The 25,750-nt window shown below is 38.9% G+C and overlaps 1 protein-coding gene across 1 annotated transcript in view; it reads right to left on the minus strand.

Moving 5' to 3' along the window:
* Positions 1 to 1,793: 1,793 nt before the first annotated feature.
* Bnc1 (basonuclin 1) overlaps positions 1,794 to 25,750 on the minus strand; it is a 24,866-nt gene continuing 909 nt past the window's right edge. The window contains exons 2-7 of the mRNA XM_023712408.1: positions 24,035 to 24,164; positions 13,961 to 14,060; positions 12,843 to 13,078; positions 8,369 to 10,233; positions 3,649 to 3,982; positions 1,794 to 3,367 (exon numbers count right to left, since the gene is read on the minus strand). Coding sequence (XP_023568176.1) covers positions 3,257 to 3,367; positions 3,649 to 3,982; positions 8,369 to 10,233; positions 12,843 to 13,078; positions 13,961 to 14,060; positions 24,035 to 24,164 — 2,776 coding nt within the window. The 3' untranslated portion in view covers positions 1,794 to 3,256. The remainder of the gene's footprint in view (positions 3,368 to 3,648; positions 3,983 to 8,368; positions 10,234 to 12,842; positions 13,079 to 13,960; positions 14,061 to 24,034; positions 24,165 to 25,750) is intronic.

The raw sequence follows: 25,750 nt of genomic DNA on the forward strand, positions 1-25,750 counted from the left end.
ATAAGAAGTACATAATTCTTTATGCCTATTTTTAAAAATATATTCTAATTTTTAAATATTTTTTCATCATATTCTGTAGGGATTTAAAGTTCAATATATCAATACTTGATGAAAAATACCTGTTCCATGTTATGCCCAAGATGTTTGATATTCAAACAGATAGTGAGGTTAAGCTTAATAGCCTAGGTTGTATGGTAGTAACAATAAGCTTGTCTTCTGGATGGTTAACAACCTAAGTTTGCAGACTAAAATTAGAGAAAAAGGAGGGCAGCAAAGAAAGCCAACATTTTGGCCCTAGCCTTCCAAGGTCAATTAAGACTCAGGACATATGAGAACTTGTACTGTAACGTTAGTCATGTAACTCGGTTATGTCCCAAATTTTCTGATCAAGGAGATTATGGGGCCAAAGAGGAAAGTGATCAATGATGTAGAGTGTGCCTAAGGAAAGTCACATGGAGAGAAAACATTCTCTCAGGCTTTAACAGAGAGCACATTGGCCAAGCAATGGCCGTGACTCATCCACATGGCTGACACTGACAAAGTTTCCATAATCTGAGGTACAGGATCTCAGGATAAATCCTGAGGGAATTTCACTGACCTTATCAGACCCAAAAGCTACAACTGTTGTTGCATAGGTCCCGCTTTACCTTGGTCTTAACCATCCAGCAGAAAAGTATAAAGATGAAATATAAGAAGTAAAGTCATGCTGTTATGTTGAGCTGTAGGAGACTCAAGTCAACAATTTCTGACATTGCCAGTGAAGCGGGAGACCCAATACTATTATGGATTACTGGACTCTTTTAGAATATTTTGCTGAGTTTACACACCTATAATATTCAAATAATGGAACTTAACAAAAAAAGGGGCTACAGATGAATGTCCATTTTGTATCTCTGTATTCAAAGTGGTTAGGATAGGTATACAGTTACATTCTCTTAATGAATAGAGGGATTTGTTCTAATGGTGTTTGTAAATAGGATATCATATCCGCATCTTGTATAGCAATTAACCTCTAGGAAGAATGTATGCAATGTGTTAATTATTGAAATTGTCCTACCAATTTGGTTTGAAACTGTCTCATTGCTATTTGTCTCTCAATAAAATTATGGAATAAAAATAAAACTACCTACTTAAGAAGAGCCTTTAATGTTTTACTGTATTCTATTTTGAGCAATGACCTTTGATTAGCATTTAAAAATATTTATTTGGTACAGTGTCTCACTATGAAGCTTGGACTCATAGCGATCCTCCTGTTTTCAGCCTCCCCAGCACTGGGATTGCAGGCGTGCACCACCATCCCTAGTCTCAGTGGCTGGCTCAGTGCACCTGGGGGCAGGGCCAGTACAGCGTGTGGTGCTGGGGATGAATCCCCATTCCTGTGCCTAAGCAGACACTTAGTCTTCTGAGCTATCTCACCAGCTTTTGATAGCAAAATTTTAAAAAATCATTTTACTGTGTGTTTTCTTTGATAAAAGATCAGTACTCAGCTATCCTCCCAATGAAATGACCACATCTTATCTATTTGAGCCTCTAGGTTGCTACGATTCCTGCTTTGTGGGGGCAGTACTTAAACCACTTCCCATCTACCAACTGGTCTCTGGATTTTTAGTTCTGTCAAATACACTCTGTGTGTGTGTGTGTGTGTGTGTGTGTGTATGCACATGCACTTGTAAAAAGACAGTTCATATAACAATTATTTTACAAATATTTGTCTTTTTAAACAAAAGTGTGCCATATATTTTTATTAAATCATAGAAAACATTTTTATACAAATTTTTCCACTTTGAGGAAATCAGAATATTAAACATCTGGGTAAGAAAACAATTGGAAAATATAGCTTGCTTTAAGCAGAAATAAGTTTTAAGTGGTCACATTTATTAAAATTAAAAAAAGAAGCTGAAATGATCAGTAACAAGATTTTGCTTTTTTTTTTTTTTTTTTTTTTTTTTTTTTTACCTCTAGGCCAAATGAGTATTTCTTATAACCCTTGATTTTCTTTAAGGATATTTTTTATTAGTTAAATTAGCATGAGTTTAAAAGACAGTTAACTTGGACTCAATACAAAATAAATTTCTTTTTAGCCTCTGCAGGCTTTTAGGATGCTGTGAATACTAAATTTCAGGAGACGGTCTCATTCCATAAGGCTGATTAAACCTTCTTTGTACAATAGCAAACATGTATAACAGTGTGGAATATATTTCAGAATAAGTTAAATATTAAGACATATAGTATGACAACAATGTCCTACTTTTCTTTCTACCAAGGAAATTTCAAAGTTCATCCTAATCTCACACATTTATAAAAGGGTGAAGATGGAGGGATCCAGTGATAGTGAAAATACATAACAACCATCAGAGCCTTGTTCTCTAAATGTCTGGGAGGAAAAAAAAAAGGTGTCTCCTGCCAGAATTATGCTTGCACTCATTCCATGGGGGTCAAAATGAACAGGCTGAAATTCACCAAATGAAAATGGGCAGCGCTTTTGCAGCGTTAGTCATCATTTGTTCTGCATCTGAACAGAGATCCAGAGGTGCCACTGTGACTTGTCCACACTCATACAAAATACGTAACACGAACACAAGTTAAATATTATCAGAATCAGTTTAAATTAAATTGAAGGCCACTACTTTTAAGTGCACATTTCCCCCTTAGCTTCTAAATGTATATCATAGATCAAGAATTAACAAGGAACACGGTAGAAGCCAACCTTGCTTCCTCTGGCAACTCCCAGGTATAACATGTGAAACCTGTGAACGAGGGAGGGCGCCATTCTCCACTCCACATGGAAAGGTGGTCTAGAAAGTCATGTTCCCCAACTCAAGTCTGAACTTAAGGCTGTAAAAGAAGGAACTGAAAATGGAATTTTGGGGACCAAGATCTTTCCTGTGGTGACAATCTTTTCCCCCAGGATATTTCTTCACCAAATACCCTTAATCCTGCAGGCTTCATTTGAAGCTGCCCCCAGCTCCTGGGTCCCCACTGTTAATCTGCAGACTGGAAGCCATTCCAGGGAATGTGTAAACAAATCTGGAGAAAACTGCACTTCTGCAAGTTTTCTTTATGTTAGTGAAATATCTCTTCGGTTAAGAAAAATAGTACTAGGAAGGGATACCCCAAAGTCAACTTCCCACAAAGCTTGTCTTTTGCATATTCTGCTATATAAAACTAAATAGACAAGTCAGATACTTTTTGCCTGGCTTACCCCAAATGGTATTAGACAGTCAGAAGCATTTCTTTGGACTACCTTATTCCTGAATTACGAGAAACTCTTGTCACAGTTTTTGTTCTGCCAATTTGTTACTGGAGGTGACTTGGAGATGAGGCCAGGCTCTTGTGCAGGTTGGGATTCTGGCTGTGTCTGTTTCGACTGCGAACAGATGAAAACATGGTGTTGCAGCCGGGCACTTTGCATTTGTGGAGCTGACGGAGGTGCACAGTTTTGTAGTGGGCTCTAAAGGTCCCTTTGTTACTGTATGTCTTTTGGCAAAGGTGACAGGTTATGGGCAACCCAGAAGGCAGGCTGGCAAGGCTCTGGTCAGCCTTCTCCATCAGGACACAGATAGGGTACTCATCTTCCCCAGGGACAAGGCTTTGTCCTTCACAGTTCCCATCACTGTCCTCCATAAGAACAATACCTTCCTCACTCACCCCATCAGAGTCCCAGGAAGAATGGCTGCTGCTCTCTGACTTCATGCTTGAGGTAGTGCTCAAATCCAGCACAGTACCGTCACTCGGGGGGCCAGAGTTGTAGTTCTCTAGGCTGGCACTGTGGACTTGGGCTATTGGGTAAACCAGACCGCCCATTCGACTGGTTCCTTTGAAGATAACAGATGTCTGGGATGCTTGCTGTGTGAAAGCCACATCCTGATAGGCCTCCTTAGCCACATCTTTCAGAAGGTAGGCTGCATGGAAATGGTCTTCACTGCTGTCCAATTCTTCTTGGTTCAATACTTTTTGGTGGATACTATGGTTTGAACTATGTCTGTAAGAGTGAAAATAGTTAGCAATGAGTTGGGCTGCTGTTTTACAAAGTCATCATTCTGAGTAGAGCATGGTACCAAGAAAAGCTTGTGGCATGGGTAAATTGATATTAAGGGGTTAGGCCAATGGGATGTACTGTGCCTATAGAGGATACTGGGCCACTGTCATTCAGTGCTTGTTAGAAGCTGGCATTCACTAGAAAGTCAGCAATCTGGAAACTTCAATTCGCACTGCCTGACACATAACTTCCTACAAAATTCATCTCTTGTGAACAGTTAATAAATCAGGCCAATTTAACTGGGATACTGGAACCAGAAGATCCTAGGATAATGTGAGTCACAAACTACAAGGAATTAAGCAAAGGATTGTATTTTGATGAAACCAGGAAATATCTTCTTGAGCTGCCCTGGTTACTGAGTAGCTGAAATGTGTCTAGTGTCATATACTGAAATGACAATGTTTTAGATGTACTGGAGCAAATAAGCTGTCATGAAAATTTACTGTTTCTTTTTATCTTCTTCGTGTTGCTGTTAGAATATTAAAACTCTCGCATGTGAATGACCTCTTTCAATTGGAAAGCTCTAGTGTGCAGCATTTGTATATGCCTCACACCAGATATTCTACAGGGATAGGTAAAAATTTGGTTATAAATGTGTGTGTGTGCACATGCACACATGTGCAAGTGTGTGCGTGTATAGTTTAGTTCATATTTTCAATGTTTCACCATATACCAGACAGAAGTTTTGCAAATGCAGCAGTGTGAGCACACCACTGATCTTCTACCCAGTGATTACTCCTAGAGGGCAGATAATGAATATCCATTATGACACATGTCTTTTGCTTATATGTTATCATTTGGTTATGACTTGTAAATCAATGTTGTTTGTGCTTAGGGCTCCGCTAACTCCTACAAGCAAAACCAGCTCCTACTTCTGAGAGGTGCAATCCTGAAGATGACAAAAAAATGATCCCAGAAAAAAATGACTCGCCCAATACAGATCAGAAAGTATGCCAGGGTCATGCTGGGAAAAACACCTCATTGAAATAACTAAGAATGGGATTTAAAAAATTATGTATTTGGTACAGGGTCTTGCTACACTGCTCAGACACATAGCAATCCTTCTGTTTTAGCTTCCCCAGCACTGGCATTACAGGTGTGTGCCACCATGCCCAGTTTCGGTGGCTGGCTCGGCAGGCCCAGAGCACAGCTGGTATGGCATGTGGTGCTAGGGATCAAACCTGGGTCCTTGCACTTGCCAGGCAGGCACTTAGACTGCTGAGCTATCTCCCCGGCCTCAAGAATGGAATTTTCTCTTTGCAATCTCTCAAGACATGTATTTGTGGGAAGCTTAATCACTTCTCATAAAATATATAAAATTTACATTATGACTTACTTTATCCACTACGCTTTTTTGGGGGCACAATCAGAATTATACCCCCAAGTCACCCACTTTGCAAACAGCTCTTCTCAACAGCCATTCTGCCCTGTGATTATGTCAGTGTTCCAAGTGGAAGGGGCTGGTATATGTCAGCAGAAAACCAGCACTAGACTGACATGTAGTCTAAGAAGTCAGACAAATACGTTTACTGGGACCTTGTGTGGAAAGGCACATTTTGCAAAAAAAGCCAACCTTTAGGCCTTATGCCCAACTCCTAAGTAGCCCATTAACAATAAGAGCTAATCTATAGCTCCTCTTTCTCCCTCTCAAGCCCTACAGGGTTAGATGCTCTTCCAGTTTCCATGTTCTCTTTGATGAGTAACTATGACAACTGCAAAGAGACAGCATAGACCATGCATTGGGCTTCCTACTTTCAGGACTTTACATATCCTGTGCCAATTGCCCTTATCCTCCTTTCAATCTCCTAACTCTTGCTTCAACTTTTTGCCTGATTTTATTTTAGTTGAGGCCAGTGGTTCTGAAAAGTGTGGTCTGAGCAATCCTAGTGGTCCCTAAGGACTCTCAGGGAGTTCCTGAAGTCAACAGCTCTTTAGTAATGAAGACATTATTGGCCTTCCTACTCTTTCTCTCACGAATGTACACTGAAGTTTTCCAGATATTACATAATTACAACAGACTGAATGCAGAAGCAGATATGCAAATCTAGTTATTGTCTACTAAACCAGACATTTAAGGAAATTTGAAACTATGTAAAACAAGGCCACTCACCTCATCAAACTTGTTTTGGAAAAGTGTGTTTTTTCATAAAATATTATACTAACATGGTATGTTTATTAAAACAATATAATACAAATTCTTCAATTTTAATATCTAATATAGCAAATATTGAGCGCAATAACCCAAATGGAGAAATATTCTACAGAGTCCTTAGCTAAGTATCTATAAAAGGATTTTGAAGCCAAAACATCTGTGAGCTGTTGATTTTGATATATCCCTTCTTCCTAGAAGCCTTTACTTTTCAAGGAGTCTCATTACATGCCTTCCCAGTTACCAGCAGTACCTACATTCCCCCCACTGCCACCATTGTACCCACCTTTTATGGTTGTCTCTACCACTACACCAGAAAGCTTCTGTGAGCAGGGACTGTGTCTCCCTAGCACCTACTGCAAGAGATTCTTAACAAACCTAAGGTGTTAAAAGCACCTAAGGTGCTGTTCCAGTCCTTCCATGATGGGTCCTGGTAATAGCTCCTGGCAGTACCAGTGGCTTAAAGTGGGAAGGTAAATAGTCCTCACAGCAATGTGGCTGTCACCTCTGACTCAAGGAAACAGTAGTGGGCTTGGGTCCACCCACAAAGTCCTATTTAACATGTTGTCATTTTAATCATAGATTTCAGATAAGATTTACTAGAATTAATAGTGTTAAATTAAGAATACAAGATATTTCCTATTATGTCGGGGGCTCGTGTCTACAAATAGAGTATAAAAGAAAATATTAAATAAATGAAAAGATAAATATCAAATGAAAAAGTATGTTGAATACAATATGTGTTCTAATTTAATAGATACTGTAGGCTACAATAGTCTCATAAATGTCAAGGATAATCTGGCCAATATGACTACCACTTTATAACAACGGCCTATTCATGAATAAACACTCCTCCTCTTGGAGGATGAAGGAGAAGGACTGGTTCACTAATTAGGGTATCCTAGTGGTTTGGTTTAACATCCTAGCAACAGAAACAGGAATTTTAACTAATATCTCCCATGCTCTATCCTCTTTGCTACAGACAATGAGTGTGTTCTTATGAGCCTATCCAGGAATGTGTGTGGGAGTCTGTACATTTTCACCCTGTTAACCAATTAGATATTACAATTTGGACTAAGTTAGAGGTATTGAGCCGCTTCAAGTCAAGCTTACTTGAGGAATGTAGTATTTTAATATTCTGTGGGCCATTTAGTATTTATTGCATTGAATGTCATCAGACAGCTGATCCTCTCCCAAAACCTCCTGGGTCATCTTACTCTTTCCTTGACAGGCTGGGGAGAAGGGTGATCTGATGAGTGGCTAGAGACCCAAGTTTCTAACAAAAAGCATAAGCAAGATAGCACCAGTGCTAGGTCCCTGGAGCAACAGAACAGGCTCCACACATAGAATTCTATAAACAGTTTACCTCTCTGCCTGTCATGAAAAAACATCTTTCATCCCGACACACAGCCCCTGAAATGACCTGCCAATCACCTTTATTCTTTGATACCTTAATATCTAAAAAAAACCCACCTTTAATCAAGCAGATATTCTCCATTTCTAATGTTGATGGCTGACTAGAAATCAGAGAAAATGTCTCATTTGAGGGGCTTCATATTAAGAAATGGAAATCAGACAAGTTTCGATAAACTATAGTGATAATTTAAAAAGCTTCCTCCCTTGTCCTTTTCAGGTATTTATCTTTTGCCCAAGATTTTAATATGAAAATTAGCTCATGACTTTTTATCCCACACCTCTGGGGCCAGATGTGTTCTAAATTCAGAAATTCTGACTGTAGAAAGTCGGAACAACACATATACTGAAACAGAATATTAATCTCCCTATAACAAATAAATTCATTAAAATTTTTGTACCAAATAAACATAAAATATTCATATTAAATAAACATAAAAAAGGTTAACTAGAAAGCAAACACACACACTCTCTTATCATTTTAGGTTAGCTTTTATAGGAAAAGGTTTTTGGAATTGGAAATAAGTTTAGAAATATGAAAACTTACAAAACAGTGATTCTCAAACTAGCGTACCCAGAAGCTCAACATTAGTGTAACACAGAACTTACAAGAAATGTGACTGTTCAGAGCTTACCCTGGACCTCTGAAGAAGAATTCTAGGTATAGGGCCAGAAGTCTGTGTTTTAAGAATTGCATGGGCTTCTGATGCATGTGGAAGTTTAATAATCACTTCTTTAGCAAAAGTGACAGCCAGCAGATGCCTTACCTGTCTCTGCTCCTTCGGGACGGGAAAGTGGCACCACAGCCCTCCACCGTGCACATGTGCGTCTCTTTGGCATGCATATTTTTGTGATGCATTTTCACCCCACAAGCATTTTTGAAAGTCTTGTTGCAGATGTCGCACTGGAAGCGAGTTTCTTCCTTCTGCCTCACTAATACATGCTGATTCACGTGCTGTAGTTCTTTGGAATTTTCAAGACAAGGAAAGGTTATTTCCCTGTTGGATAAAGCACCGAAAAGTCCTCCAGTCAGCAGGCGCTGCTGCAGTTCTGCATAGTCAGGAAAAGGAACTCGGGGCTCCAATCCAGGTGTGAAGTGGTGTTCACGGCCATCACCATCAACCTCCCTTGGCACCAGGGTCAGTGCTAGCTTCTGCTCAGACTCCCTCTCTGAACTGTGTGTGGTCTGCTCAGAGGTTCGGCTGATGGCTCCATGGGACTCAATCACCGATTCCAGGTGGCAGGGCCTTTCTCCTTGGGAAAGAGGCTTTCCTAAGCTTCCCAACAGTGAGTGCTGTTCCTCCGGTGTTCTGTCTGACACGGGACTACAGGCTTCTGGCTCATCTTCACTGACCACCTGCAGGGGCATGTCTTCATCCGAGCTGAGGCTGTGCCTCTTTTCATTAGCAATCTCCACCGCTTCCTTCTCGATTTTAATAGGCATGCTGGACTTGCGGGATTTCTTCTTGGGAAGAACATCAAATGGCATTTCATTGGAAACCAGCTGTTCTGGGATTGAAGAGGACAACAGAGGGAGAGAAGGTAGTATCCCAGGTGTATTTGCAAGTTCAGCGGGAGTGGCTGGACTGCGGTAGAAAGGAAGGACTGGCTGGACTGTCTTTAGGTTGGGAAAAAGCACACCATCTTGGCCAATGCTCGAGAAGGCTGGTTGGCCTGGGGATTCCTCCCCTGAACCAGGGTAGCCAGGGAGAGGTCTACAGTCTGGAGTCATCACTGTGAACCCTGGGCGCTTGTAGCTCTCAGAGCTTGCCAGGTTTAGGCTGTTCCTGAGATCTTTGTCTCGGTTATTTCTGTTCATTGGCATGTGGAGCCGAGGGTTGGGGTTGGCGCTGTGGCGGTTCCGGCTCCTCAGAGAGCTGAACACCATATTACATCCTTCGATAGTGCACTTATGCTTGATCTTCAGGTGGACAGCGTTGTAGTGGATCTTGAGGGTACCTTTGTCGTAGAAGGTCTTCTCACATGCAGTGCAGAACACTCGGCCCTTCTTTGTGCTAAGGCTGTTCCTTTCAGGTTTCACTTTGGCCTCGGGGGATAACTGTGTCCTTTCAAGCTTAGTAACTATGCTATAGGAGCTAGAGTCACTTAAATGGGCACCATCTTCTTTTTGAGTAATAACATCTGGACAGTTTAAACACTGCTCCTTTTCAATCTGAAATGGTGTGGAGTTGGAAGTTAAGAAGCTGCTGTCAGAGAATGGCCCATGGATTTCCTGTTTGGGGTCATGGCTTTGGTCCTGACTCTGCTCTAGCATATACTGTTCAGGCAGTGACCCTATCAGTGCAGGAGGCAGAGGGTTGAAGAATTGGAAAGGCAGCATGAAGGTCATGTTGTTTATGAGGTTCTCAAAAGGGTGCACACTGCTAGGGCTTCCTTTATCCACAGGGGTGGGGAGACCAGCACTCCTGTGGCTGCAGCTTTCAATAAAAGCCCTAATATCTACATTTGCTGTGGAAGAGGGTATGATGATGGCCTGTTCTTCTTTCTCCTGAATTGCCATGAGCTCCACTATGGACTTGGTCTCTCCAAAACGAAGGAACTGCTGTAAAGTGGCTACTTCCTCCTCACTGGTCATGATGTTCCAATGATCCAATACCTTCCCTGATGCATCCTAAACCAAATCAGAATTTAAAAGTATGGTCAGTTTACTGAACTTCAGTCTTTTCTCCAAGAAAACAACAATCTGATTAGGGCTCCACTAGGCTATAGGGAACATTGGCACATGTCAGAAAAGGATGTCCCCTTGCTTGTAGAGTTTGACTCCTGACTAGAAACTCTGTGAATGACACAAACTGCTCAAATGTAAGTAGTGATCCTACACATGATCCAGAAGAGAGAAATAAAACTATGCTATCCATGTTATCTTCAAATCAGTTGTTTAGATTACCAGATATAAACATGAAAAATTGCTTTGAAAAGTTATAAGAAATTAAAAAGAAAAAAAACAAAAGAAAAATTTAAGCATTAACTGCTCCTTTCAATAGACCAATAGAAATCAGCAGTACAATTATTCAAGCCATCCTGTATATATACATAAATATATCTTGTTCCCTTCTTTCTTTTGTCTTTTTCCTCATCCCAGTTTTTCCTTTCCATTTATCAAGTTCTTACTCTTTCAGGTTCTCTTTATTGTTACTCTTTCAGGTTCTTAACACGAGCGAGACACTATGATGTTTACACACACAGGTCTGACTTACCTTACCCATGTGATCTCTAGTTGCATCCATTTACCTATAAAAGCCTTGAGTTTATCACTTTCTATAGCTGAGTAATAATCTATTGTGCAAAAATACCACATCTTTTTTTATCCATTCCTTATTTGATAGGCATTTAGGTTGTTTCTAAGATTTAGCCATGACATATTATACTGCTATAAACATGTCTGCACATAAATCACGTGGTATAACATTATGTAATATTACAATCAGAGTCATTCCTATTATTTTGTTTAGTAAAGTTCTGTATCATTTCTAATATTTCCTTCTTTATTCTAACCACTTCTTTTCTCTTTAAAAAGAAAAAAAACTATACTATTCAAACTGAAGTCAGAGAAATTTGGTTATTACATTTTATCTTATTTCAAACCAACTGGTTGTCTTGCTTCAGGCATAGTAATTTTCCCCACTAAAATTAAAATATGTATCATTTGAACAATAACAACTTCTTTATCTAAAGACTTCAGATGGAGCACTCAGGCCTAGATATAGCTCAAGTATTCATTTGCTGCAAGTTTAATAATCTTCCTAAGCAACTACCATCAGAAAACAAATGAACCTATATTGATCTACTACCCATGTTCACAAAGCAGAGCTGTAATTACACTGGAGTGTTGGAGATCTTTCAAACTCTAGTAAGGCTGAACTTTTCCCAAAAACTACAATAAATATTTTATCACAGAACATGTATTTGATGGCCTACTGAGATTTTTCACAATGCATGTAAGAGTTTTGAAGATGATGAGGAATGTAACATCATAAATTTTTCATGCACTAGAGACTCAAGGTAATTGATTCCATATTTTTAATCCTAACACTAGAAAGCAAGATTATTAGTATCATTAAATATTGATCTATGTCATAATGTAAAATCAGAGTGCTACTCTACATAAATGGTTATTTTTAGACTGCTGGGGGTCCTGGACTAGAGGTGAGCAAACGTGTTTCTAGATAAAAATTATGGGCTTTAGAGTGAGGCAGAAGTAGGTTCAAATTCTGAATGTGCCACATACGTGCGGAATGATTTTCAGCAAGGTATTAAAGGACTCTGAGCTTCTGGTTTTTCAAATTGAAAATGGGGACAATATACTTACCTTAAAAGATCAATGGAAAAACATCTAAGTTAATAAATGCTTTTCATTAGTGTTTGTTTTAATAATATAGTCTGTATAAGACTGAAGCTTATGTTACTCATCTTATGTTTAATTTTTAACCAAAATTAGCTGACATTTTGCAGGGTAGTGGCAAGAAAAAAAGTGCTATAGCTGTTTCAAAGGAAAAAATACAATTCATTTTCAGGAAACATGTTCTTTACTTGTCAAAATACCTGACATCTTTGAATATGACACATGAAGCTTTACACCAATGGCATGGTATGGGAATAAGGTTAAATTACTCTGAAAATAAAGAGAAAAGAAGGGATTGAGAATATGGAATGTTAGAAAAAAGAAGAAAAAGTAGGAGGAGGCCAAAGGGGAACTGTGAGGAGGAAGAAAGGAAAACAGAAGAGGGTATGGGTAGGGGCTGGGACAGAGAATGAACAAGTACAAGAACATGAATATTACATGAACTGGAGCCCAGGAAGGTAAGTCAGCAGGAAAGCAAAAGGCTTTAAAGAATGGTAAAAAGTGGCACAAAACTGTTAAGTTGTTTGCTGTTTGATCTGGAATGTAAGTTTCCTTTCACCTCCAAATTTTCAGTAAAATCTTATAGACGGCATCTTGAGTCAGTGGATAGTTTGGGGCTAATGAAACATAGAGGCAGCACTGAACACGGGACAAATGGTTTGCTGCAGAAGTGGCAGTTCAGTGAAACCCTTATCAGAGAATGTGTCAAGCTCCCACAACCTGACAGGTATGTTGGGGAAAACATGGGGCTCCTCCAAGAACAGGAGGTGGGGCTCAAGTCATTATAAAAATACTAAAGGGTGACATTAATGACCCTAATTATTTGTAGAGAACTGGGTTAATCAGTTCCAAGGGCACTCATTTCAGAAGAGTGGTACCTGCAGCACGTATCCACGGATGTAATCCTGCAGAGTCCAGTCCAAGGCATGGAGGATCTGGAGTACCTCATCTTGCTTCAGTACGCTGAAGAGCCGATCTAGGAGGATTTTCAGGCGTACAGGGATGGCCTGAGTTCCATAGAGCATGAGGCTGCTAATGTCAAACACCACATTGGACTGGACAATTTCCACCTGGCTTGTTGGATACATAGGGGGAATCCTCAGCTTACTTAGAGCTGAAAATCAAATTGAAGAAATACCACTTTTAAAGGCACAGAAAGCAGACTCAGGCTGATTCTTAGTTATCTGTTTCCACAGAAAAAAACATGAATACACAAATGACTAATAACCTTAATAGCTATCAAGCTTCAAGTTACAAGAAATTCTAAAATAAAATTGACTGACTTAAGACTTTTCTCCTTTTCTTGTGATATCCCTAAGGAATGATATTGTCACAAACATGGAAGGACAAGGAAAAGGATGAAATGCAAAGGAAGAAAGTATATAATCAAGAGGATGAACACTTAGGAAACGAAGATCCTGGTGCTGAAGAACCTGGGCTTGGGAATCTAGGTAATCTGGGCTGGAGCCCTAATGAGCTGCTTATGCTGCTGGATAGATTAAACCACCTAACTCCAAACTATCCAAGGCAATACTCAGCAGCCACATGTGGCTATTTAAATGTATATTAAAATAAGTTAAAATTAAATACAATTAGAAATTCCACTCTTTGTTCATATTAGTTATATCTCAAGTACTTGGTAGCTACAAATGGCTAGGATGGAGCTGTCAGGTTTGGCAATGAATAAGCATAATAACTTGGGGTATATTTAAACTATAAAACTAGAAGCTGCTTAGTAGCACAGAACATTTCTCTGTTACTGCAAAATAAACAGCTCCAAAGCACCAATTTCTATATCTTTAGAAGAGGGTTAACAAGACACTAATAGAGCCATTAAAATTCAGAGGTACATATAAAACTTTTAGCCTGTAACCAAGCACATACAAGAAATTTATAAATTAGCTGTCATTCTTAGATAGTAAACCATATTCAGTCCCTAGTAATGGTGGGTTAATAGGGGATACTATAGACCAAGAGAGTGTAAAAAGTCAGTTACCATGAGCTACCCAACCATGTCTGCATTGCTCACACTGACGGTGGTTTATTTTCCCAGGTTTGAAGCTTTGACAACCACAGTTCAGAGTACAGCCGATAGCCTGCAAAAGAGAATAAATACATGTCTATGTGGCAGTGTACGTGCTATGTGGAATATGTACTGCATTTAGGAAACAAGACGTATTCCCTCATTCAATAGCCTTCACTGAGCACGTAGTGTTTAATCTGTGCCAGAACCAAAGGTGGGCACACAGGACCTTGGAAAAATGAGCAGCTGGTGCAGTACTTGGGAGATTGTGAACACATTACACATATTCTGCATGTGAGAATGGGCAAAGCCATGAGGATTTATAAGAAAAGATTATGGCTTATAAGTTAATATCCTGCTCTGTTACATTATTAAGGGAATAACATCAAGTCACATTTTTACCAAATCTCTTTTGTTGACCCGGACTGCAACTCTGAAAAGTTTTCAGTGGCCATGCAGTAAAATGAACACAATCTGAACTAAGCGCAATCCCTCTATGGAATTTGTTATTCCCATCCCCAAGATATAGTATAGGCTTAAAATATTTGAGAATGTGCAATGGCTGGCTATGCTCAGACTGATTCTCTGACCCACTCACTGACTTTCAGAGACAGACACCTGGAGAAAACCCTATATGAATGCCTTGGCCATCTGTTGTAGTGCTATGTATGGTGTGATTGAGTTAACTATACAAAACAGAGCTGAAACAGAAAAATGAGATGTATATATCTAACAAAGTTTCAGTATTAGGAGCAAAGATATATCTATCTATATGTGTAATATATATATATATATATTTTTTTTTTTTTAAGATGATTTTATTAAAAGGAGACAAAGGCCTGAGGAATATAATCTATTTTAAAGAGAGAAAGTCTCAAAGAAGCTCAATCTATGAGGTTCCTGGTTGGAATATATATGATTCAAGAAAGACTTGAAAATAGTGTGTGTGTGTGTGTGTGTGTGTGTGTGTGTTTGGAAGAAGGATGAAAAACCCTACAATTACTAACCTGGCACTCAAGGAACCATGTGACCTTGTATGAAGGACAAAGAAGGGAGACCCTGGCCAAGGACTTGGGAAACTCACTTTAAGAAGTATAAAGCCAGTCCTCACTTAAAATCAGTTGTTGGTAGAAGTGTAAAATGGCACAGCCACCTAGGTAAATAGTCTAGCAACCGCTCAAAACATCAAACGTAGAGTTACTAAATGACCCAGAGATTCTGCTTCTCGGTATAAAGCCAAGAAAACTGAAAACAAGTCCACACAAAAATGTGTACATGAATGTCCACAACAGCATTACTCACAATAGTCAAAAGTTAAATCTGCCTCAACATTCATCAACTGACGCATGAATAAACAAAATGTGGCATATCCATATAACAGAACAAAAAAGAATGAAGAATTGATACATGCTACACCACGAGTGAAACTTGAAAACATTACACTAAAAGAAAGAAGCCAAGTACAAAAGGTCACAGATTGATTTCATTTGCATGAAATGTCAAGACAACGCCAATCCATAAAAGCAGAAAGTAAATTAGCAATTACCAGGGGAACAGGCAGAGATGAGACTTGACTCCTAGTAGGTAATAGATGGAGAGTACTATGTATCTTCTTTTTTAAAAAAGCTTTGTTGACCATACTCTTAAATGAAATAAATCAGACACATGCTTAAATGTCACATTGTTTCTCTAAAGGGAGAAACTGAAAGGGTAAATAAGAACCAAAATGTATAACAGATAGGATGGGGGAAATATGAAGAAAATATTCAAATGGTATGAGAAACAAGGGATGGGAGAAGGGGAAAGGAAGAAAGGGAAAGAAAAAAGAATACAAGAAAATAGGAATAGAGCTTTTGCAAATAAGGAGGGAAAGAGGGTTGAAGGAGGGTTGGGAAAAAGAATATAGAAATATATAAGTACAGACTTCCTCTAATGAATGTGATCATTATGTATATCTAAAATATACCACTAAAATTAATTTTAAAAAGCTTTGAGATAATAACTACTTGAATATAGCTCAGTGGCACAGCACCTGCCTAGCGAGGACAAGGTGGTGAGTTCAATTCCTGATTTACAAAAAAAAAAACAAAAAAAAAACAAAAAAAAACCAAGGAAAAGAAAACAAAGAGCAGAGGTAACTAACTACTTGCATATCACATAACCCAGTCGCTTAAAGTATAAAATTTGTAATTTTTTTTAGTATATTCATAGTGCTATACACAATTATAACACTTTAATTTTAAACATTTTCATCACCCCCACAAAGAATCTTGTGTATGAATTTATAACGAATAAGTTTTCATTTCTCTTGGGTAAAGACTTAGAAGCTGAACTGCTGAATTATACACAGGTACACCTCATTTATTGCCTCTGGATTTATAGGACCTTCCAGACACTGTTTTTTTTTTTTGCAAATTGAAAGTTTGTGGCCACTCTGTGTTGAGCAAGTCTACAGACACCAGTTTTCCAACAGGTTTGAAGATGGTTAGTATATTTTTGCAGTTATGTATGTTTTAATCAAGATATATACATTGTTGCTTTTAAACGCTGTGTTATTGTATCCTTAATAGACTGTAGTACAGTATAAACATTCAGAAGCCAAAAAAATCCATGTGATTTGCTTTATTTTGGCATTTGCTTCACTGTAGTAGTCTAAAACTGAATTCACAATATCTTCAAGGATTTTTGTAAAGTTATACAATATACTAACACAGAACTTGAAGCAATTCCAACTCCGTCCTACTCTAATAATTATGCATTCTCCAAAGGGTGAGGTATGGTCCCCAAAGGAATGAAGACTGGTTCTTGGGAGTGTGAGAAAAATGCTATTATTTTTATCTGTGAAGCACAGACATTTATGAATACATAAACAGATACATACATATGTAGAACTGTATATGTACGATAGTATGATACTGTACTAAAATTTCATTGGGGAGGTACAGTTAGGAAAATTTTTTAAAATTCTCTCTCAGTGGGAGGTAATATAAAAGATTGAGAAACATTATTCTGATGCCAGAGTTTATTTTACTTCTTGGTTACACAGTTTTTATCTGCATACGCATACTGATATGTTACTTACAAATATGTTAAGCATATGAACATGTATGTCTGTATTTGTGTACTTTAAGCATTCTTATATAGTTACTTTGAATGGAAGCTGAAGAGTAAAAATGGGTGATGATTTAATTTATATTACACACCAAAAAATTTAAGAAGTCCATTAGCTTAGTTTGTGGCACACCTAATATGTTGTCCAGCATTTCAAACTTTGGCCACAGCCCCATGAACATCAGCTCACTGGTGAACCAATCATTTGTATAGAGTCAATAACTACCACCACACTCAGTATTATACCTGTAAAGTATTTAACAATCTAGATGCTATAAATGTGACTGGCTTAAAGGAAAATTTTTAAAAGGGATAAAATTTCCTTTGGCTTATATATCTCAAGATGCTTTTCATTACTTAAAAATAAGATAGTGGCACTACACAAATAAACTCATTTTATTTATTCTAGAAATAAGACCCCTGTACCTGCCAGTTGCCAATTATTCCCCTCTTCCAAAGTGGTGACAATCAAAATTATCTCAAGATATTGTCAAATGCCCCTTGGATCTATACCATACTCTAGTTGAGATCACAGACCTGATTTGACCATCCAGGGTTAGCAGCTTGTAGTTTGGAGACAGAATTTTAAACAATTTTATGGATAATTTCAAAGTATGAATCCTGGTTTATAAGAAACATTCATGTGGTTCTACACAAACCTATTTGAATAAGGCTTATTAGAGACTCATTAAACATCTATAGAAATAAATGTCAGGAATTATTTATGAGCTAAAAAACCTAATTACAATGTCTAAGGAAACTTCCGATATCAAGGGCCTTGGATTTTTCCACCAATCTCAGAATATCCACAGTGTTGTAAAATTATAGCACCATTATCTAAAGATAAATTAAAATTTCTAAAATGAAATCAAATCCCCCAAATTTTAATTACAGGACAAAAAGTACTCATGTAAATCAAAATTGAAATCTCTTAAAATTTACCTCCTTTCCTTTGGAATCCTAATAGTTGTTGTATTCTTCAGAAACATAGGCAGATGTTTACAACACTCTGAACTCATCAAGGCATGATTATTGCTTCTTATGCACTCATCTTAATCAGACTATTTCTGGAATTGTTATTAGTCACTTTGATGTGCTACAAATCAACATTTAAAATTATGGTTTGTTTTTTCTGTACCTCTCATTCGTTCATCCCCAAATGGACCACACTTAGTATGATGAGTTGGGTTGTTTGCTGTGTTGGGGTGGGATGTAATGACTTAACTTTTCCTAGGTGGGGGGACCCATTTCATCTCCCAGATAATCCTGCTCTACCTTCCACTTGGGGATATGCTTCCCAAGTTGCTGAGTTGAATTCCTGCCAGTGGTTGGTGCAGGCACTTGGTGAAGCAGATGCACAGACATCCTGTGCTGGGATTTGAATTATTGAGCTGAAGAACAAAAACTGCTTCAAATTTATTTTCACCTCTAGAACATGCAGGTATTTTTATAGCACACAGACAAATCAAAAGGAATATTTTGGGGGGACTAGATAGAAGAGGGAGGCTGGGAAAATAGAACTTTAGGGTTCCCAGAGTCACAGCTCTAGCCTTTTGAATCTGACAGAAGCACAAAGTTGAATTTCATCAAGCCTGGAAACTCCCAGATCTGTTTCTTAGTTTGTGCGGTCCAGTGCCCTAGGCACCTATGGCTATGTAGATGTAAGCTAATTATTCAGCAGTTCAGCTCCTTGGTCACATCAACCACAAGAAGTTCTGAGTAGACACATGTGGTTAGTGGCTACTACACTAGACAGTAGACATACAAAAATTTACTGACATCTTAGGAAGTTCTATGGGACAGTGCTGAGATGAGGGGTGAGACTAGCTACTGTTATCTGACATGGTAATGTTCATGTCTAATAGGTGATTTCATTTAATACTCATTACCATGCTGGATGAAGGGAATTATCATTGGGAAATATAAATTGATAGAGGATTTGTAACTTGTCCTAGGCCATACAGTTGTTAAACTTTATCAAGCAACTTTTTTAAATGTGTGAGACCCTGTACTAAGCAGGGTGCCAGAGGGTTTCATTCCTTTCTACAATCACTAGGGAAGATGGCCTTACATATAAAGCTCTATTTTATAGATAAGGAAACTGAGAAATTTAAGGCTGTCAGGGTGGTCTCAAATCTAATTAGCAGGGGTAAAATATTAATATTTGGTGCTCACTAGTTTTATTTAATCAATACAACTTTCAGCATTAGGCATTATCATATCTGCTGGATATGATAATGGATATTAAAAGGATATTAAAGCTATATATGATAGAGAAACATCATTCATTGAATATTGACTGAACAATTATGAGTCAGGCATTGTTCTAGATTCTAGAGATTAAAAAGCAGAACAAGAGGGACAAGGTACTTATCCTCAAAGAGGTTATATTCTACAGAGTTCAGAAAATGAAAGCAGGGGCTGGAGAGATGGCTCAGTGGTCTAAAGCACCTACTTAGAACAAGCTTCGCAAAGCATCAGGGACCACGGTTCAATCCCCCAGCACCACATGCCAGCCAGTCGCGCCCCCTGGTGGGCTGAGCTGGCCACACACACACACCACTCTCTCTCTCTCTCTCTCTCTCTCTCTCTCTCTCTCTCTCTCTCTCTCAAATAAATAAAATAAAAAAAAAAAAAGAAAATGAAAGCAAATAATTTTTCCTTAGAGTAAGGTAAGTGTCATGAACAAACTGAGGAGAAAGTTGTGCTAATGGTTTAACTAGGGGGCATGGAGGAGAGGGAAATAGCATTACGTGTGTCTTAAATAGGGCCATCACCAATGATCTGTGAGGAGATGACACATGAATTGAGTCCCAAGGAATAGCAAGGAGCTTCCATATGAAGATCTGGAAGAGGAGGGAGTGTGCCGTGGAGTCTACAATTGGTTCTAACAGCAAGCCTTTCAAAAGGGTATGAAATACATATAATCCACCTGTTCAAAAGGTATCTTTTGTTGCAGAAATGGGGAGCCTGAGCTCCTCCCCCTTTACCTCCTGAGTACTTTTTTACTGAACCATAGTAAAACCTAGGATTGGCCTCAGCTTAAGCCATCCTAAGTTATATGGCATTCAGCTCCACACTTAAGACACCTATGACTATAAAACGGGCTGGATACCTGCTTTTGCCAACCTCAGAAGCCTGCTAGCCATCTAAATGAGGACATACAAATGAAGAGTTAAGGAGAAAAGTTAGCATAGACTAATACTGCCACCATGCCCACAAGTAGATTCTCAGGTCTTCTGTCTCTGCATAGACACAGCTACCAAAAATATGTAAGATAAAAGCCTCCCTAAAACTGCTCCACAATGAATCATTTCTAAAAGAGGTAATGAACCAAAACTCAAACCAGCATCTACCTACTAGTTCTGAGCCTGATACTTGAAAAATCCTCCATTAGTTTTACTTGAAAGAATAAATGAATGACTGAATAATTCAGTGTGGGAGCTGCACCAGGTTTAGGGGTCATGGCACCCACTCATATCCTTTCCCCTGATCTGCCTTGGTAAAACCATTTCAATTTCCAAGTCTCTCCTAGTGGCCAGGGACTAAATGGTACTGAATAGTAGTTGTTCGGGGCAATGCAGAAAGCTCCTGAAAAACGGGACATGACTGAACTGAGATTGCTATTTTCATTCCCCTATTCTTTCTTCTTGGAATAAGAACATGCTGGTTGGAGTCCAGAGATCATTTTATGACCACTGGGCAACCTTGACATCATGCCTGAAAACATGGCTCAGAGGAAAAGATAGTGACTATTATTTAGGAGTACTAGCAGCCAAATGTAACTCCTGGTTTACACACCGATCTTCCTATGGATTTTAAAGCAGGCCACATTAAATCCACATGGAAATGGCTCACTAGTGGAGATTACTGAGGCCAAACGTAGAATCTATGGTCCTTTCTTAATTGTGAAATTTTACAGTTGTGCCAGAATCTAAATGGTAAGAATTAAGTTTCTAATCTGAAATCAGAGGATTCCACCTGCCAGACCACAAATCACTTCTTACAAGTTACCACGCTGTAGAATAAATATGCTTTAGGTTTTTCCAAATTGTCACTTTAAATGCTGAATACAGACAATTGGAATTACTATTTTTGAGTCCTAGAAGACTGCTGTATCTACCAAAAATGGCCAATCGGGGCACAATAGAAGACATCTTTTCAAACGACTGAACTAGCCTTAGCTGTAGGAAGAAGGCTTGGTTTCTCTTTACCTGGAGTGAAACTGTCAGTCTCTCTCCCTCTGTGGCTACAGAGCTGGCCTTGCTAGTTTAGGAAACGGGCACCATGCTGAGATAGGAGCTCTGCCCGTTGCTCCATGGAGCTGCTCTGCCTCTTACACACATACTAAGTAGGACCTTGCACTTTTCTTATTAAAACCAGATTTTTTTTGTTTTTGGCTTTCTACTTCCCTTCTTCTCACTTTTCACCAATTTTTTTCACTGTCCTAAATTTAAGTTTTCCACTGTTTTTGTCACATACACAAAGTCACAGAAGTAAAAGTAGGATTCTGGAAATAGCATCACTACTTGCCAGATGGGCAATGAAGACAACTGGAAATATAAGAGAAGAAAACTCACGCGGCCTTTTGTGTGAGGTAGCTTATCTGCAGCTGACCATGCTGGACTGATGCCCACCTGGAGAAATATGCATGGACCAGATGTTCATCTCATAAACACATCATGCCATCATCTTCCATTAACAGTTTAATAAAATGATAACCACTTATTTTAAAGTTGGTTTTTGTTTGTCCTTAAAGCTTCTACCATGTACAACGTGGGGAATTTTAGGGGATACAAAGATCAGTAATTCCCAGTGTCTGCATTCGGGAGTAAATGGCTTCAATAAGGGGTGGGGGGAGTCACAGAACTAGGTTGGGTCAAGGACAACAGCTCAGGGAATATGATTTGTCACAAATTAGTATGAACCATCCACTAAGATAAATATCTAAGAACTCAGTATGTACAGGAAATACCACAGGGTTAAGCACAAAGAAAGGCTCACTTGCCCTTGTGTGTCAAGCCTAGGAACCTGGGCCACAGGGCACAGATTTCCACAAGGGTAGAGGAAAGTTGACACAGGGTAGACACTGGGTTTGGCGGACAGATGGGCAATCAGGAGTCTCTCTTCGGGGCTCACACAACTATTAGGATTCCGAGCAACAGGAAGATTATGACTAAAAGAGATTTGGTGAGCCTCAGAAACCAGCCAGCCAGCATCTGCAATATAAAAATGACACAAAAGGAGACTGGACAGAATCTGTTTTCTGACTCCAAGTAAGGTATGAAAAGCTGTGAAAGATAGCTAAGGGCACAGAAAAAGAGAAAGTTCAGGTAGAGAAAGCTCAGGTGGGAGGTAAAGCCCTTTCAGGTGATAGCTGCTGGGCTAAGTCTACCTGTAAGCAGAAAGTGTGCGTGACACACTAGTAGTGTTCTCTTGTTGCTTAGTTCAAAGCGGATGATGGGGAAAACGTTCTTTTGATGTCTAGAAATCAAAGTATAAATCCTGTGCCAAAACAATTTAACATCTGAGCCTTTTCTCTTAAAATTATTAGTTCTGAAAACTGAAAATACAAAAAATAGAAAACCATGTAAATATCACTTTAGAATCTAAATTGAACATTTAAAAAAGTTTAAACTTATACAGAAATATAAATGATTGAGATACATTTTTCCATTACAACCTAACTTTGGAAGACCTCACAGGTAAATCTTTAGAAACATTTGATCACATAAAACCAGAAAGACATTAACTGGATGTAAAACAAACTTCTAAAGATAGTTGAATTAGCCAAAGGAAGGGGAGAACGACAAAACATTAGAGTTTTAACCAAGGTGGCCAGTTATGTAAGTAATGGTGCTTTGCTACCAATGCTGATAGAAAATAAGGGTGAAATTGTGAACATTTGTCTCTGGGTAAAAACCTATAAACATTTGTTTTGGGGACTTAATGAGAACTAGATTTTCAAAACTAAGTTCTAAAAAGACAAGCTGAAACTTAGATAATTATGCGGTCCTGATCCCTGTCTTAACATTCAGCATTGCTTATCACGAAATGTTAGAGTTGGCAGTATAAAAATTTTACCTTCAGAATGAACAATGCAAAAAATAATTAGAGGTATACAGAACAAGGACAATGTTTCTGGAAGCTGGTATAGATCTGGATAGCAGTCCTCTTGTTTTGTGTATGGGAGGATCACACCAAATACTCTGGAAGAGGGAACAATCAAATTTATATAACTATATGAAAAAATGCTAAAAGCCTGAATTAAGAGATTACCTGAGGCAATCATTTTCCTTCACACAGGTGTTTTTGGCCTTCACAACATTTTATCTCCTACCTCTCTCCCTTCACATTAGCCGAGGGAAATTATTGTAGGGTCCTTCTGCGACTTGTCAGGCTACTTTAAAGTAATGAGCCCATGCGCGAACAGGAAGTGTGACAGCCTGTTTGCCTATAACTAAAGAAAATTTGAGATGGCCCGAAACTGGACCCTGGAAAAGCAGGAATGCTCTGTTTATATCCACCCTCTTTGGCTAAAATAGCTGTATGTCTGTACAGAGAAATGATGCCACGCTGCAATCTTGGAATTTCCAGAGTTAGGAAAAAAGGACTTCAAAGAATGACAAGATAAACAGAAATACCGTTTCTAGGTAGAAATCAATTCAAAAGGAAAAAACACATTCCAGATGCTCCATCTGCGTAGAACCTAATCTTTAATCTCTCTCAGTGATGTCATCAAAAATAAACAAATAAATTAAAGGCTCTGCAGGAGAGTATTCTGAATAAGGTAATTTTTAGAAAAAGTATATTGGCTTCCTAAATCTTGATCTTAGATACCAAAAAGAAGGGTGGCTCAGCACTGAAATTTCTCTACAGTGAGGGTATTTCTAGTTCTTTTCTTTTGAAGGGCTGTTTCTGACAAAAGTAACTCACTTGAAGTGACATCTGCAGAGAAGAAAATTCTTCCTGGAGTGAAGCATGCTCTCCTGCAAGTAATTTACCTTGTGGAACCTTCAGGGCAACTCTTTTAATGACCACCACTGCCAAAATAACTTCTAAAGCCCTATACAAAGTTGAAAGACACTTCTGTCTCCCACTGCATACACCACAGTTTAATTTTACTGATAAATCAAACTTTTAAAATGTCCCCCTGCTTGTATTTATCCCTGGACATTTGCAAATGGCAAGTATGTGCTTAACAGACAGTTATTAGTTCCACAGGGAAACCTACAGGGCTTTTCTCACCCATGGGGCTGGACCCTCCTTCCAAAGCTGATGATCTTGAGGCACAGAATATGGGCATGACCTGGGATGCAGGCCTTACTGCTGCGTGGAGGAGATGTAATAAAAAAATAAAACAACTTTTGTGAATCTTAAGTTTCTCAGACAACTACTACATGTTGGTTAATATTTCTAGTGTGAATTATAACCACAGCAAACAGATTATTGTTTCACACCCTGGTATATATCAGTAGCTAAATAACAACTTCAAACTAACAAACATTTTTTTTTTTTTTTTACCCTCAGACCCAAGGAGGAACATGTCACTAAATCCTTACTGGTCTACCGGACTGCAGTTAGAAAGCAATACAGACAATATTACAAATTCAGTCTCACAGATGTCTGAACATAATTCTGAGTTCCCAAAATATGAAGAGCATAACTGGATGCTTTGCCACCTCTTCTCGGCATTTAACTGTAATAGACTATACGCAACCAAGAGTTAAGGTGAAATAGTAAGTTTATGGGTGAAATTATAATTTGCAAATTTAGTAGAAATAAAATTATTACTCATGTCCTATTCTTTACAACTGTCTGAATATGTCAAAAAGAATTGTTATTTATCAAAAATCCTCATAGCAAGCGGTGCAGCTATCTCTTCACATGTATTTAAAGCAAACATTAAACCCAGCACACTTTGTAACATCTTAAGTAATGTTCTTTCTTCATATGATGTAAAATTTTTTATTTTACATACACTTTTAAGGAGCTTTCAAAGAACATATCAACGAATGGGGGGGGGGACGACAATAGATAGCTACATTTACCACAGAGCAAAAATTTTAACATGGTACTATCACTGAAGAAAAGTCATAACACATATGTAAGCACGTACTTGAAAACTCAAGGAGTCTAAGGAATCCTCTGAAAGACCGCATAAAATTTAACAGCAAGACAGTACACAAAGAATGAAAGGACACTAGAAAGAAAGAGGAAAAAAAATCTGCCAAACGGTGTTTTTCAACCCACTTAGGTTGTCAAGTAAAAATCTCGTCCTTTGAGAAGAGGGCTGACTGAGAAGATGAAAAAATATGTATATATATTTTAAAAAATCGCTACATCCGCTCTATGGTCACATGCAGTCGCACATGTCTCTCTCTTTCACACACCCCTCTGCAGGGATCCCGGGACACCCAGCCTCCTTCACGTCCCTCAAGTGTGAACAGCAGCGGCGCTGCCACTGCGCGTCCGGCCGCCTTGGCGGGCCGACGCGGTCTCCCTCACGACCCCGCGAGCCCCTGGCTGCCCTCCCTGTCACTGTCACCCGGCCCGTGCGCCCCGCCGCCAAGTCACGCCGTCCCGGGCGGAACACGTCCCGCCCCGCGCAGGGAGAGCTCGGCGTCCTCGCCCCGGTGTCACCTGGGCCCC

Source organism: Octodon degus, unplaced genomic scaffold (genome assembly GCF_000260255.1).
Source record: "Octodon degus isolate 3935 unplaced genomic scaffold, OctDeg1.0 scaffold00002, whole genome shotgun sequence".
Lineage (NCBI taxonomy): Eukaryota > Metazoa > Chordata > Mammalia > Rodentia > Octodontidae > Octodon > Octodon degus.